Source organism: Syngnathus typhle, linkage group LG5, assembly GCF_033458585.1.
Source record: "Syngnathus typhle isolate RoL2023-S1 ecotype Sweden linkage group LG5, RoL_Styp_1.0, whole genome shotgun sequence".
In the NCBI taxonomy this organism is placed as follows: Eukaryota; Metazoa; Chordata; class Actinopteri; order Syngnathiformes; family Syngnathidae; genus Syngnathus; species Syngnathus typhle.
Window position 1 is genome coordinate 4,405,179 of NC_083742.1, and position 16,519 is coordinate 4,421,697.

General features: G+C 42.6%; 1 protein-coding gene across 4 annotated transcripts in view; it reads right to left on the minus strand.

Moving 5' to 3' along the window:
- Window positions 1-16,519, minus strand: part of pnpla7b (patatin-like phospholipase domain containing 7b) — a 70,235-nt gene that overhangs the window by 1,493 nt on the left and 52,223 nt on the right. For 2 of the 4 annotated variants that reach the window (XM_061277593.1, XM_061277596.1), the window contains 12 exons: window positions 14,650-14,818; window positions 13,697-13,879; window positions 13,385-13,503; window positions 12,553-12,709; window positions 10,373-10,489; window positions 10,200-10,269; window positions 9,484-9,600; window positions 7,409-7,557; window positions 4,955-5,107; window positions 4,750-4,866; window positions 2,891-2,975; window positions 2,669-2,799 (listed from right to left, as the gene is read on the minus strand). In XM_061277593.1, the coding sequence (XP_061133577.1) occupies window positions 2,669-2,799; window positions 2,891-2,975; window positions 4,750-4,866; window positions 4,955-5,107; window positions 7,409-7,557; window positions 9,484-9,600; window positions 10,200-10,269; window positions 10,373-10,489; window positions 12,553-12,709; window positions 13,385-13,503; window positions 13,697-13,879; window positions 14,650-14,818 (1,567 nt within the window). Of the gene's footprint in view, window positions 1-2,668; window positions 2,800-2,890; window positions 2,976-3,212; window positions 3,994-4,749; window positions 4,867-4,954; window positions 5,108-7,408; window positions 7,558-9,483; window positions 9,601-10,199; window positions 10,270-10,372; window positions 10,490-12,552; window positions 12,710-13,384; window positions 13,504-13,696; window positions 13,880-14,649; window positions 14,819-16,519 lie in introns of those variants that run through there. The other 2 variants (XM_061277594.1, XM_061277597.1) reach the window with 2 other exon arrangements.

The window sequence follows — 16,519 nt, forward strand, 5'->3', positions numbered from 1 at the left end:
AAACAATCTTAGCCATTTCAGACCTAAATTAACAGCAGAAAAATGCTTAAATTTCAGGGGCAGAGATGAATGTATCCAGAATACATGAGTAAAATTTCTGGAGGCAATATATTCATGCTTCCATCTTGAGCTACATACAACATAGCTTTTACTGGTATGTAGTTTGAGATACTACCGTACCGTTCAACAGAAGTGTTACTTGTCTTTGGATTATTTGGGTGGACAACCACAAAAATTTTGCTTTTCCTAAATATTTCTTAAATTAAAGCCATGGTATAATTTTGAGAACAAGGGTGTGAGCGATTACTATAACAGCATCCAATTTTCGGTCGTGGGATCCCATGAAAAACAAAAAAAAATGCTAATTGTGTTGGCCTTCGGTAAAATTATACTATACTAACAGCTGGCTAAATGCCAACAATAAATCACCAAGTGAGGTGGTAACCTAAAAGAAACACACAGCCTTCAAAACTTAAAAACATAACGGTGAAACTATTCAAGACAACTTATAAGAACCAGAGAAAAGTATATAGGTAGATATTAAGGTATTAATCATTCTATTTAGATTGGCGAGCACAACTAGCTACAAACAGGTTTAGGACCATGTCTGTACTGCATTTTGTTTTGTTCTGGTTTGCTCTTGTAAAGGAGCAGCACGAAGAACGCGCACGCCTTCAAAATGGCCAATAGTAAGCGGTGCATTTTTTATGCCTAATGAAAGAAAGCGATGAATGCCTCCCCGGAATAAAATAACGGTGATCTTTCGAGAGTTTCCATTGCAGGGCTCGAAACTAACGATTGCCCGATTGCCCGGGGCAAGTAGCGATGGCAGACGGGCAAGTAGAATTTTTCCTCACTTGCCCGAACTTGCCCTGCCATAATACCATGTTTTCAAGCTGTAAAAAGACGATTTTGTGCATAATTTCTCGCAACTTCTGCCGCTTCTGGTCCGACATTTTGTTTTCTAGGGAGCGGTTAGTTTCTCGTGTAAGTCTGCAATACATTGATAACGGCAAAGCGCTTCGTAATTAAATGCATGCTCCCTCACCCGTCCCTGGCTCTTCTGCGCCTGCGCACCAGCAGAGCTTGTTTCCGGTTGAATTTTGGTACTACAGTAGATTAGTGTGGTTTAATTGCATCAAAAGTTCTACACTGTATTAAAACAGGCTGCAGAAACAATATGATGGAATAAAAACATATGAAGGCAAAACTTATAGTGTTGTCTTTTTTATTGCAAAAATGTGTCGGGCAAGTAAAAATCCACTCCAAAAAAATTCGGGCAAGTAAAATTTTGTTTCGGGCAAGTAAAATTTTCTCCAACTTGCCCGAGGGCAACTTGGGCAAAAAATAAGCTTCGAGCCCTGCATTGAATGGGCAGATGATTCCTCTGGGAGGGCACGGCTTATCTTTGTGGAGGCAAGGCACGCCCCAGCCCACCCGTAGTCACGTCCCCGCAGTTCAATGGTGCACATTTAGGTCTTCAACAACTTTTTCAATCATAATTAAATATACCATTACAATATTAGGGCGGCTCCACCGAGCACTGGTTAGCACGTCCACCTCACAGTTAGAAGGGTGCCGGTTCGATTCCACCTCCGACCCTCCCTGTGTGGAGTTTGCATGTTCTCCCCATGCCCGCGTGGGTTTTCTCCGGGCATTCCGGTTTCCCCCCACATCCCCAGAACATGCTTGGTAGGCCGAGCACTCGAAATTGCCCCTAGGTGTGAGTGCGAGTGCGGATGGTTGTTCGTCTGTGTACCCTGCGATCGGCTGGCAACCGGTTCAGGGTGTCCCCCGTGTCAGGGTTTTCCAAAACTATCTTGATCATATGATTATGTTGGAATGTATGTAACCAGTAATAAATAACCTAGGTAGATTAGTTTTATGCTTATGTTGGTGTGTAACCAGTAATAAATAACCTAGCTTGTTCCATCCTACACAATGTCGTAAAACATCCCCTGCTCTGCTAATCTAGAGGTCAAGGGCTTTTAACTTGTCTATTCAGTCCACTGTCACCCCCACCCTTTTTCTCTTAATAAAGATGCTCTTGTGGGAAGCGAGTCAGACGTCATTCGATCATTGCTGTACGCACAGTGACGAATGAACTCTCCGCCTGCAGGTGCCCAAAAAGACTTAACTGTCTCCCATGTGGTTCTTGCAAAATAAGTTAGAGTGAGCACCACTCTAACACCCCGCCTACTGCCCGATGACTGCTGGGATAGGCTCCAGCACGCCCGCGACCCCCGTGGGGACAAGTGGTATAGAAAATGGATGGATGGATTAAAATATTATTTGTAAAAAAATAGATACATATCAGAACATTGTAAACATATTTAGATCATTTCACACAATAAAATTCAATCATGTCTGTTGACAAAAATGAGGTAGGCTAAACCAAATAAACCTTTTTGCCTCGCTTTTACAACATCACACTGTTCAGCTTGACATAATTTCATCATATGGGACAACATTAACTTGGATTTTCTCCCAAATAAAACCATAATCTTAATAATAATTATTTTAGAAAGAAACATGATTTGCCTTCAGCTCATGTCTTAAGGCAAACTTGTGACGATAAAGAGAGAAAACAGAAATCGTTTGCAAACCAACAGATGACATTTAAATTTTACGGCTGACGCTTTGAGTTGACTTGTTTAGTATGGCATACCGTTTCGGCAGTGTCGCCTATCTCCTCTCCTTCTGTGTATCTGCTACCAGGCATGAACGTCTCAAAGTCAGACAGTGGGCTTTCTACTGCCTCCTCATCATAGTCGGTCTGGTAATCTTCTGATAGTTCCTCTGAAGGACAACAAATTAATTTCACTCTGTATTTAAAATATTTATAATGTTACTAAATATGTTTTTAACAAATAACTAATAAAGATCAAACCTTCAATTAATGCAGTCTTGACAGGGTCGATTCGTGACACAATCTCGGCCAGGTCCGTAAAGGAGGCATTTGGACATGTGACCACCTAACAGAAAAACAATATCAGCTCCTGTTCTCCAATGCCAATTCTTTCTCAGTCTGAACCCATCCATTTTTTATATAATTAGTGCTCATTAGGGCTACAGGTAACCCGGAGCCTACTCTAGCAAAATTTTCCCATATTCTCCCTGGTGTCTAAATACTAGGGGTGTAAATCGCGGGTTTTGTCACGATACGATATCATATCGATACAAAGAACTACGATACGATATTTGCCGATATCTTAAAGCCTGCTGCGATTCATTCACGATATATCACAATATAGTGCTCTACGATCGATTTTTTTTTTTTAAATAAGAAATATAGAACAATATCCTGATTTATAATAATTCATACGGAAAATCAACAAGGTACTGCAAACTCTTTATTTAGGCAATTATAAGAGTATTGTAGTATACAAAGTCCTTATTTTAAGACTGAACTTTGATGTCGTGTTTTTTCTTTAAAAATAAATATAGAGATTTGTGGTCCCTGAATATTTGATCACCGCATGGCAGGATTTACAAACTGCACGTGTCTTGTCCGTTGAGTCATCTTTTTTTTGGAATCCAAAGTGCTTCCAAACGAATGACTTGAAGCCTAAAGGGGAGCAAATTTCCTCGTCTTTTTGGACACTAGCCATAGCACCAGTCCAGGAGCCGCGTACTAGTTGTCGACTCCCCTTTTACGTGCGTGCTCTACTCACAACACGCGCGCACTGCTCCCAGAAAGAGGAAGCAAGCAACAATGAACTGGATTTCAAAATAAAGTCGCGTCTAATGTCCGAGGTCAAACACGGCGATATAAATCGATGTTTACCTTTAGCATCGATGCCAATAAATCGTCGAGCATTATATCGATTAATCGATGTGTATCGATGAATCGTTACACCCCTACTAAATACATATTCTTTGTCATGCCCTCATGCATTCTTGGAAGGATTCTTCCATGATCCTTCTTGGCTCCGTTGTCACAACCATCTTGATCTGGTCCACATCTTCAAAACCGGTCCCTCCATGACCCCACTGAACAAGTCACACAGAGCCAGGTCAAGTGAGTGTTGAAGTTGTTTCAGTATGTCAATATATATATATATATATGTTCTATATACCAAGAACTGTCAGATAATCAGAGCATTGTGAACAGGCGCATTGCAAGAAGCAAACGCGACAGTCTTTTTGAAGACATGCTGGCTGATTGCATGACATGCTACATTGAAAGGGGAAACTAGTAGTTTGTGTGTGGGTTGTGTTTGGATTTTGTGACAACAGTCCTGCTGGTAATTCAAATGAGGAGCCGTTCAGTCCCGCCTCAGACAGATCATCCAATCAGTCATCATGCATTAAGTGAGCATCTGGGTCAGCCCAGTGCCACATAACCTCCCAGAAATGCAGAGCGTCTGATGGGCGGGATAAAGTAACTATCAACTCCCGCCCTGGGCAAATTGGCTCCCAGCCGGGTGCACTTCTCCCGTTATAGTCTTCCATGACCAGCTTTGAGTCAGCCTGGAACGACTCGAAATGACGATGGTGAGGGGTTTTAATTTCTGCCGTAACCCTGCACTTTGAAGCGCTTTGCTATCCGGACCTCGGTGCCTCCTCCGAGTGTGAATAGATGAATGAATGAATGAATGAATGAATGAATGAATGAATGAATCAATCAATCAATCAATCAATCAATCAATCAATCAATCAATCAATCAATCAATCAATCAATCAATCGATCAATCAATCAATCAATCAATCAATCAATCAATGAACAGATAAACAAACTGTGCTCACGTGACTACTTTTGGTCTTATGGAATTCCTCCTGATGTCTGTCTTTAAGCATGCTGTCCACCACACTACTCCGCTGCCAAACATCAAACAGTGTCTTCCCATGCTGGTATCCCACTTCCTGAAGCATAATGGAATGTGAATGTCAGGATGTGATTTTCAACCTAATAATGAAAGCACTAGTAACAATAGAGGACAAGAATACTTACAGCAATTTCATCAAACTTGCCAAACTCCAATGTGCCATAGCGGTCGATGGGAGGGCGGATATACTCACAGTAGTCACTGTCTTTAACCGACTCAAGTTGTCTGACACAACAAACATAAGCAAGTCGGGTTTGGATCTCTGCCATATTAAGTACCTGGGAGAAGGGTTTAGGAGGTTAGCAAATAAAATTAAATGCAGAATACGACAGGAGGCGATGCGTTCATGTCCGCTTTGACCCGTGCTTTTTTCGCACCTGCTTTCCCTTGTAAATAAATAATTGTCTTTAATCCGCTTTCATTTACCCATTGCTATTTGAGACCAGCTGTAAAAATGAGCAGACCAAAGAAAAGGAAAGTGGCCGAGTGTTTAATAAAACAGTGCGCTTACTGTGCGAGGTTTGCAGACCACACGCAATGCTTTTTTTCTGGCCTTGACCACTCTTTCAAATTTTAGAACCCAATGTGGCTGGTCCGCAAATCACAATCTTTGTTTGCCTTAACCCGAACTTTTAAGGACACAAGTAGAAAATTTAGGGGTGCATACTGTAACTTGACTCGCAAAATAAATATTCACTCCTCCTTTTAACTGTATTTACGCTCTATTATTGATGAATGGGCTGAAGTGTGAAGCAGAAGTTGGTTAGCAACAAAAATATATTCAAGAATAGTATTGGGGTGGGAAATGCAGTTGAAAAAATTTACCGTAATTTTCGGACTATAAGTCACACCGGAGTATAAGTCGCACCAGCCATAAAATGCCCAAAAAAGTGAAAAAAAAAACATATATATGTATATAAGTCGCTCCTGAGTATAAGTCGGGGCGACTTATACTCAGGAGCCACCCAAACTATGAAAAAAACTTAGTCCAAAAATTACGGTACTTGCTTTCGAATTTTGAGAGCCACCATTTAAAGACAGCCTGGAGTGATGCTTCAATTTAAGACGTTTCAAACTATTTAGAAATTAAAGCTATTTTCAGGGGTTCAAAGTGGTGCATAATTATGAGGAAGAATGACACTACACTTAGTAGTTTTACTTGGTTTTCTTTTGAAATAAAAATCTGAAAAGTACACCAAGCAGTTATAGTCTGCCCACTTTACTCAGATACTTCTAAATAAAATCCGGTGTAATAATCTATTGCTTTCAGAAAAGGCCTTAAATCTAACAATGACATGAGGTAAATTCCAAAAAGAAACATTTTAATTTGTTAGCATACAAAGATATTTGAGACAATTAAATTCTTCCAATGGCAAAGGACCTTGTCTGTTCCAGCAGACAGAGATGCACGGTACAATAAGCAGGACTGGATGGAATGAGATGGAGGAAAAACTTGTCTGGACCCCACAGACCCCTGAACACAGCTTCATAATCCCTCTTGGTCAAAATAAAAACAAAATGAAAGCTAGGCCCACATTAAACATCAATATCTCCTCATCATTGTATATGGATTTTGAATGTAATGTCATAAAATACTTTCATGTTTCATTTTTTTTTTTTTTTTTTTTCTTTCGGTATGGCGCCGTAAGTGGCTGCCTCCCAGCAGTGTTCTCTCTTTTCCTCTTTATTTCTTTCTTTTCTCCTTTTTCTTTCTGTCTTTTTGTCCATTCGGCGATGCTGGTGCCTTCTACCGCACCTCGGTATCTCTTCGGATCGGATATTTTGTATTATTTTTTTTCTTCCTGGGACCGGGATCATCGGTCGAGACCGGCGTAACTCTACGGCGGCTTCCTGCTTATCCGGGCAGTGATGACCGGGTCCCTCGCCTTGGCCTTGCAGCCGCAACCCCTGTGGGGAGTCCGCTCCCTCGTGCTCGTCGGAACCAACGACTTTCGCCATGCTAGCCCCGTGGTGACCATCTGCACGTGCACCCGACTGGGTGCCCAGGACGCTGCTCACACGTTTGCCTGCTTTGTGATGTTTTTCACCGATTCACGACCACGGTCCATTGGGCGCCGTAGAACTGGACTGCCCCTACACCTGTCTATGGACCCCGTGGGGGCTATTTAGTGCGTTTTGGGGTGTTCTCTTGTATTGAGGGGTGCTGGTTGGCCACAGTTACTTTTTTTCCTTTGTCTTTTATCTTTGTTTTGCTTTGATGGCTTTTATCTTGAGCACTTTCTGGCTTTCTTTGTGGCGCCGTTGTGTGGCAGCCTTATGAGAGCCTGTTGAGTTGCGCTCATGCCATTTGTGCGTCTTTTGTATACCCACTCTGTGGTATGAATACTGCTGGGGCCTGAATTTCCCCACCCCTGGGGATCAATAAATATTCAATCAATCAATCAATCAATCTAGTGTGCCATTCACATTCTCTAACTTTTTTTCACATTTTCTTACTTTTTTTTCCGGAGAACTAAATTGAAGGTAATTCAAATGATTAATTATTAGCATTAGTATAGTATTAGTAATTTAAAGTATACGTACCTTGACTGAATGAAGGTAATTTAAATTATACATACCTTGACTTTCTCAGCTAGAGGGTTGAATCGTTTCCACAGAAGCCACCACCCATTCAGGGAATCACCATAGTTGGTCAAATTGGTTTCAGCTCTACTTCCAACATCTACAGCAATTACAACTTTGGCGCCCATGGAGCGAGCCACGTCAGCTAGAAACAAAAAAAAGACAAAAATCATTTTTGAACTGAAACTGATTTTGGATGGACAGAAAAGCGCAATTACCGTTTTTTTCCGTGTATAGTGCGCCCCCATGTATAGTACGCACCCTAAAAATGGCATGCTGATGCTGGAAAAAAGCTTGTACCCATGTATAATACGCACCCAATTTTTATGAATTTTTAAAAAAAAAAAAATTAATTTTTTTTTTTTTTTTTAAGTCCCAAAGATCGTCACACACGCAGGGAGGCAATGGGCCCCATTTTTATAGTCTTTGGTATGGTCTTAACTAGGCTGGATGTCATTTTTTTTGTTGGCGTTGATTTCTCCGACTGCCCCTAAAAGCACCACCGCGCTCCGTGCGCGCAGGGGAACGAGGCGGCTCTGTATGGGAGAGACGTTGAAGAGGAATAAAAACACCCTTGGAAACCAAAACTTGCCCCTCGTCGTGACTCGGAGCCGCAACAAATGTTTCGGATTTGTGTAGGGTACATTGTGACAGACGGCAAACTAGCAGGTGATCGAGTGAGCGTCTGATACAGGAGCATTGCGGTCGTATGGAGCGTGTTTGAAATGAACAGCAGAGACGAAAGGAACAAGGCAAAGTGTTGTGAAATAAAATATTACCTGTAATACGCATTTTGTTATTTGCTGATTGAAACTGCTAATTAAACTGTGAATTGAAACTAATAGGTGGAGAACTGAACTCTCGCTCTTTATATAGCTGACGTGTCTTGCGCAACCGTTCTGCGCATCTGTAATGGCGGCCTCCGTATGACGTCCGGTCCGCGATGGAGATTTAAAAACAAACAATATTTGACAATAACACACCATCGAGGATTGCACCATCGCATCAAACGATGTGTCGTCAATTATGAATTTTACTAAGTGTGTTGGGCAGGATGGCTGAATGCGATGCGCGATTGACAACAAACAAGAAGAAAGGTGAGTTTTATTTCGGGGGAGATTTGTCATGTCTCGTCCCCAGTTTTGCTATGTGTCTAGGTTGCCATAGTTTCTGTTCGCGTCACCCCGCTCTTCCTGTGTCACCTCAATCGATGTAACGTGTTTTGTATTTAAGTCCTGTCTGCCCCTCGCTCACCGTTGGATCATTGCATGTGTTACTGTCATTCTGTTCCTGTCTTTGGTAATGTCACCCTGTCTTTTTGTTCCACAACTTTGTCGGTCAGTCCTGTTGTTGGTTTTGTTGTACCATGACTTTCTTTAAAAAAAATAAAAATAAAAAAAAAAAAATAAAAAAATAAAAAATTAAAAAAATTTTTTGTACCCATGTATAATACGCACCCCAGATTTTAGGACAATAAATTAGTTAAATATTGCGCACTATACACGGAAAAAAACGGTATTAAGTGAATTAAATGATATAGGGATCCACACTTTTGACTATTGTGGTTCCTCTATTGGGTTCACAGTCAAGAGATCCTCATTCCTTGAATGTTTTGCATGGTCTTGCTTTTTTTGTAAACACACCCACGATCTGTGCTCCCATTGGACAGCAATGACCTGGGCAGCACACAGAGCACAGGCCCGGAAATGGAGGAAAACATGCGAGTCCTGCGCGCTGCATTCCTGCTCTGCATATTAGTGCTGTTGGTTCAGATCTATGCTGTTTGTATTCACACCTGAAGCGAAGCACACCAGAGTTCGTTTGAAAGCGAACCGAGACCCACTTTTTCAAGTGGTCTCGGTTCGCTTTCAAACCGGTTCTTTAATCTGCACCAGGATTCGTTTGCGTGTATTCACACCTGCACAAAAGGTCGGGACCAGCGTTATAATGGAACTCTAGTTCGTTTAAAGCGGACCAAACAGTCAGCTCTGAATACACCCTTAGAACGTTACAGTTCCTACCTAATAACTCATATTTAGTGTGATGTCATCTTATTTATGATTGGTCTTACCAGGTAGATTGTTGATGTAACCCCCATCCATCAGTAAGTGGCCATCTTTGGGATCACAAAGAGGAGGAAGGTAACCAGACAGTGACATACTGGCACGGACATAACGCCACAGTGAACCTAACAGGAAATGCAGAATTTAAACATTGAAAATGAATGGAAGCACTTCAAACATTCTATTAGACAAGAATTCCATTGTTCATGCAGCATCAATATTTTCTCATCATGACATTTTTTGGTTTTGGAGCAAAAAGGGTGATGGGAGAGGAGTTCTTTGTGTTAGGGTGGTGCTCACTCTAACTTATTTTGAAGAACCACACTGGAGAAAAGTTAGTCGTTTCAGACACCTGCAGGTGGAGAGTTCATTTGTCGCTGTGCTTACAGCGATGGTCTAATGAGATCTGACTCAGGCCTCATCAGGTGCATATTTATTGAGAGAAACAGAGTGGGGTTGAAAGTGGGGGTGTGGGTGGACAGGATGGGGTGAAGCCCCTGGCCTGCTGATTAAAGCATAGGAGGGGGTCTTTTACGACGTTGTGTAAACAAAGCAACTTTGATTGCTTCCTCTGCTAGTCAATCAGTTGAAAAGATCTTAGCACTTTGTTCTACTACTTTTGTTAAGACAGGACAAGCTAGGTAAATTATTACAGGTTACATTCCAACATAATCCTACGATGAAGATATTTTGCAAACCCTAACACTTTGACATTAAGATTTACCATCAGTGTGAACTCTCATGGAGGAAGCTGTGATATCTGTTGTAATGTTGAAGTATGGTAGCCACAAGTCCTAGCAGGTGAGAAGTGATAAAAGTAGGCTTTGTTAAATGAGGTTATTAATGTTGTCGTCGATCTTCTCTGCAAAAACATTTTTTTGGATTATTGCACCATACCTCGATCTGTTTGCCTTTAAAAACTGATCTAATGCCAGAGTTAAAGGAAGCCCCAGAAAACATGGAAGTGACAGGGTAGGTTAAATCCACGAACTTCTTGAAGAGGGATGTCATATCCTGAAAAACAACAACAATGAAAATGCAGCAAAAATTAAAATACCTGCGTTGGTTACAGAGCAACAAGAACTCAAACAACAAGAAAGAAATACCGTTTTTTTCCGTGTATAGTGCGCCCCCATGTATAATACGCACCCTAAAAATGGCATGCTGATGCTGGAAAAAAGCCTGTACCCATGTATAATACGCACCCAATTTTTATGAATTTTTTTTAATTTTTTTTTTTTTTTTTTAAGTCCCAATGATCGTCACACACGCAGGGAGGCAATGGGTCCCATTTTTATAGTCTTTGGTATGGTCTTAACTAGGCTGGATGTAATTTTTTTTGTTGGCGTTGATTTCTCCGACTGCCCGTAAACGCACCACCGCGCTCCGTGCGCGCACGGGAAAGACGCGTGCGGACGTGAAAAAGGCGGCTCTGTATGGGAGAGACGTTGAAGAAGAATAAAAACACCCTTGGAAACCAAAGCTTGCCCCTCGTCGTGACTCGGAGCCGCAACAAATGTTTCGGATTTGTGTAGGGTACATTGTGACAGACAGCAAACGAGCAGGTGATCGAGCAAGCGTCTGATACGAGAGCATTGCGGTCGCATGGAGCGTGTTTGAAGTGAACAGCAGAGAAGAAAGGAACAAGGCAAAGTGTTGGGAAATAAAATATTACCTGTAATACGGATTTAGGTAGAGAACTGAACTCTCGCTCTTTATATAGCTGACGTGTCTTGCGCATCGGTTCTGCGCATCTGTAATGGCGGCCTCCGTATGATATCCGGTTTGCGTGTGTGCGAGAGCGAGAGAGAGCGAGAGAGAGAGCGCGAGCGAGAACGCTCAACCGTAGCGCGCCGCCGACCGCCCAACTGCACCGCGCTGGTCGCATTATTGTGACAGAGCCGTCGCTGAAATTTAGAAGATATTCTTAAAGTCCTGATGTACTTTCTAAAATTTAAGTGGACCTCACTGCGCACTGCGCAGGGAGCTTAATTTGGTGCGGTCGCGCAACCGCAGCGCGCCGGGCGCTCACTGTCGCATTGCTTAAAGAGCGCCTTTGTGTTTTAGGATGAACAGCAGAGACCAAAGGAACAAGGCAGTGTTGTGAAATAAAATATTACCTGTAATACGCATTTTGTTATTTGCTGATTGAAACTGCTAATTAAACTGTGAATTGAAACTAATAGGAAGAAAACAACTCTCGCTCTTTATATAGCTGACGTGTCTTGCGCAGTCGTTCTGTGCATTTTATTTCACAACACTTTGCCTTGTTCCTTTCTTCTCTGCTGTTCACTTCAAACACGCTCCATGCAACCGCAATGCTCTCGTATCAGACGCTTGCTCGATCACCTGCTCGTTTGCTGTCTGTCACAATGTACCCTACACAAATCTGAAACATTTGTTGCGGCTCCGAGTCACGACGAGGGGCAAGTTTTGGTTTCCAAGGGTGTTTTTATTCCTCTTCAACGTCTCTCCCATACAGAGCCGCCTTTTTCCCGTGCGCGCACGGAGCGCGGTGGTGCGTTTATGGGCAGTCGGAGAAATCAACGCCAACAAAAAAATTACATCCAGCCTAGTTAAGACCATACCAAAGACTATAAAAATGGGACCCATTGCCTCCGTGCGTGTGTGACGATCATTGGGACTTAAAAAAATAAATAAAAATAAAATAAAAATTAAAAAAAAAAAAATTAAAAATTTTTTTGTACCCATGTATAATGCGCACCCCAGATTTTAGGACAATAAATTAGTTAAATTTTGCGCACTATACACGGAAAAAAACGGTACTGAGAAATGTGATTGATTTTTCATTAACCCCCTTGCCATTGCTGTTTTTGTGTTTGTGCCTATCTGATTTCAGTGCTCTCTGAGCCTGCAGACATGACCGTATCTCAAAATGTTGGGCATTTATTATTCACATCTCCAGGAACTCATTTTTTTAACTATGAATGACTTGACTGGGCAGGTAGGTGGCACAAATCCCCGCAAATTCTTCAACTTTCCAGCTGATTTTGCGAGCACTTAAATCAAACAGGCGCAAGCACATAAAGCAGGACTGGTAAGGGGTTTTAACCTACCATTGCCCATTCACGAGCCCGAATCCTCATTCGACTGTTGCTTTTCTCCTCAGCATACAGCGCTCCCATGAATGACCCGATGGAGGTACCACCCACAATGTCCACGGGGATCCCTGCCTCATTCAGTGCCCGAATGATACCAACCTGGGAGCAACCCCTGAAAAGGACAGTACATGTGAAGCAAAAGTACTCAGACCAGAGCGGGTCAAGAAGCCACCGTGACGATGATATATGAATCTGACAGCAATAAAAGTTAAAAGTTTGAAAGAAATTCCAGATCTGGATAATGATTTAATTACAGCCAATAAAAATGCAACAAATTAAAACTTGAACTGAGATTAGATCGATTGTCACTGCCATTGCTCCCACTGTAGAAGGAGAGAGTCCTCAACAGGACAACGGGAGGCATCCCTTCCAAGGACTTCAGGTGTCGGACGGTACCCTGAGCTACTATTGAGTGTTTAAAGCCCGAGCAGTAAAGAAAACAGTTCAGTTAGAGGTGACCTGAAATTAAGTATTGATAATAAATAGTGCTACAAATATCAATGTCTGTCTCTTCAATGGTAGTTATTACAACTGTGGTTTCATTCTTCTTCAGGTCATTCAAATTGTCTGATTCAAGTTTTCCATCTCAGCTTCACAACTGCTTGGGTTTCAACCATACGTACGTATAGTAACTGAATAAATAAGGGATAGTTGGATGGATAAGCAAATCAACAATGTATCAATTTCAAATTTCTAATCTGTCACATGAAATGTTGTGTATGTTTCTGAGGATGTTTAACTATGCTGATGGTGTGTTTGCATTTGGATTATCTTAAAACCACAGTACCTGGCACCTCCTCCACCGAGCACAACAGCAATGCTGTTTCCTGTTAAAATCCTGGCCAGGCGTGAGAAATCAGAGTGCCGTTCTGGACACTTTTCAAACACACGTTGGTACAGTTCTCTCTGCGGTAAAAAAAACCGACAGCAAGCAACACTCAAATGATTCATGCTCACACAGAAAGATAAAGAATTGAAAGTGCAACAAATCAATTTTGCTAAAAAGATGAATGAAAAAACTGTGAAGTAATCGACAGAGAGAAGTCATTGTGCCAATGTTTTGTCAGGTTAAATAGCTTGTGTTGGCTATTTCAAGTACCAATTTAGGCAAACTTCTCCTGGAGAAAACTCTCCGAGGACAGGACAAGTGATGGTGTGTGGAGATCCAACTCCGCATGTTCAGCCACTCAGCAGTCCCTTTGGGTGGAGGACCATCCTCCCTGTGCAGCAATACCAATTGCTTCTGGGCCCTAACAGCACTGCTCTCCAACATTTGCTCCAACTACAAGGAGATAGGCATATTTTATATATGTTTATGCAAATATGTACATATGTGCGAATACATATACGTGTGTATGCAAATGTTTGGGCACCCCTGATCATTTTCAAGATGTTCCTTTATAAATCATTGGTTGTTCGGATAAGCTGGTCTGTGGCTTGACTTTGACTGTTCTCACCATCCTTCGCCTCTGCTTATCTGAGATTTTTCTTGGCCTGCCACTCCGGGCCTTAACTAGAACTGTGCCTGTGGTCTTCCGTTTCCTCACTATGTTCCTCGCACTGTAAACTGACAGCTGAAATCTCTGATTTTTGATCTCTAGCTTTTTGTATCCTTCCCCTAAACCATGACGTTGAACAATCTTTGTTTTGTCAGTTGTTTTGAGGCTCCCATTCTGCCACTCTTCAGGGAAGATGCAATGAGGAGAACAACTTGCGACTGGCGACCTCAAAACCCCATTCTTATGGTTGGCTTCACCTGTGTATGTCGATGTTCCAATAATTAGTGCTAAAGGTATTCAAATCAATAAAATAACAAGGGTGCCCAAATGTATGCACCTGCCTACTTTTAAGTAATGATTACACACTTTCTGTAAATCCTATGAACTGCATTTCACTTCTCAAATATCACTGTGTTTGTGCGTGTTTACATAGTATATATATAGTATATATATATGTGTGTGTGTGTGTGTGTATGTATGTGTGTATTTATGTGTGTATATATATATATATATATATACATCATAAATGGTAAAACACAGTGAATAAATAGACCTCTCCAACTGTTGGCTCTTGTTCACCCAGTCCCACAATAATGATGCAATCAGCCTGGCGGATGCAGCGCTGCGTCCAAGGAGTAAGGCCAGAGTCAGATTGATAGAGGACGATGCGGTGGATGTCTTCCTGCTGGCCGAGCCAACTGGAAAGACGATACTCATGGACACTTTAAAGGTAAGGAATAAAACTCAGGTTTACTGCATGCAATGTGATGAAATCTCTTGCCTTCTATCAGATTTAGACGTCTTTAGGTGTGCCGTCACTTCACTATACTGTACTATGCTGCATTTTGTATACAGTATTTACCATGTAAGGTTCCTGATATCACATATAATTGTCTAGAGGAGAATTGTCTATATATATATATATATATATAATATATATAAAAAAAAGGAAGCAAGCAACAATGAACTGGATTTCAAAATAAAGTCGCGTGTAATGTCTTAGGTCAAACACGGCAATATAAATCCATGTTTACGTTTAGCATTGATGCCAATAAATCGTAGAGCATTATATCGATTAATCGATGTGTATCAATGTATCGTTACACCCCTAATATTTATATATATATTAAGCTCCCTGCACACTGAGGTCCACTTCAATATTCACTTCAGAGACACCTCTCTGCCAATCCTGATCCCTCAACAGTGTGGAAAGGTCTGCAAAGCATCACGGGGTACAAGAAACAAACCCCCCGTCCTGTGGAGAGCCCAAGGCTTGCTAACCAGCTAAACAGGTTCTACTCCAGGTTTGATCGGTCCTCCCACACAACGGGACTTCCTGCAGCACAATCTACATACTCACCTCTCCCCACAACTACTCTGTCCACACCTCTATCATCGTTGTCACCCACTCTCTCTCTCTTGTAGAGGCCGCGCCCGCACTCCAGATCCGCGAGGAGGAAGTGCGCCAGAAGTTCCGGAGACAAAAGACCAGGAAGGCACCGGGCCCAGACGGCGTGTCACCTTCCTGCTTGAAAGTCTGCGCTGAGCAGCTGGCGCCCACCTTTGCACAGATCTTCAACCGTTCTCTGGAGCTGTGTGAGGTTCCCTCGTGCTTCAAGAGCTCCACCATCGTTCCAGTGGCCAGGAAGCCCGCCATCACAGGTTTGAATGACTACAGACCTGTCGCACTGATATCTGTGGTCATGAAATCTTTCGAGAGGTTAGTGCAGAACCACCTGAAGGATGTCACGGGCCCCCTGCTTGACCCCTTCCAGTTTGCCTACCGGGCAAACAGGTCAGTGGATGATGTGGTCAACATGGGACTGCACTACATCCTGCACCACCTGGACACCCCAGGAACGTACGCCAGGATCCTGTTCGTGGACTTCAGCTTGGCGTTCAACACCATCGCTCCTGACATCCTCCAACAGAAGCTCATCCAGCTTCCGGTGCCTGCCTCCACCTGTCAGTGGATCACCAGCTTCCTGACCAACAGGAGACAGCGTGTGAGAGTGGGGGGCATCACATCTGACACCCGGACCACCAATACTGGAGCCCCTCAGGGGTGCGTCCTCTCCCCACTGCTCTTCTCTCTCTTCACCAATGATTTCTCCTCAGGTGACTCTCCTGTGAAGCTCCTGAAGTATGCAGACGACACCACTCTCATCGGACTGATCCAGGACGGTGATGAAACTGCGTACAGACAAGAGGTGGAGCGGCTGGTCCACTGGTGCAGCCAAAACCACCTGGAACTGAACCCGCTCAAGATCGTGGAGATGACAGTGGACTTCAGGCAAAACCCTTCACCACTTTTGCCCCTCATTATTCGCAGTAATACTATTCTCTCCACAGACACCTTCAAGTTCCTGGGAACCACAATCTCTCGGGCCACATAGACTCTGTCCGGAAGAAGGCCGAGCAGA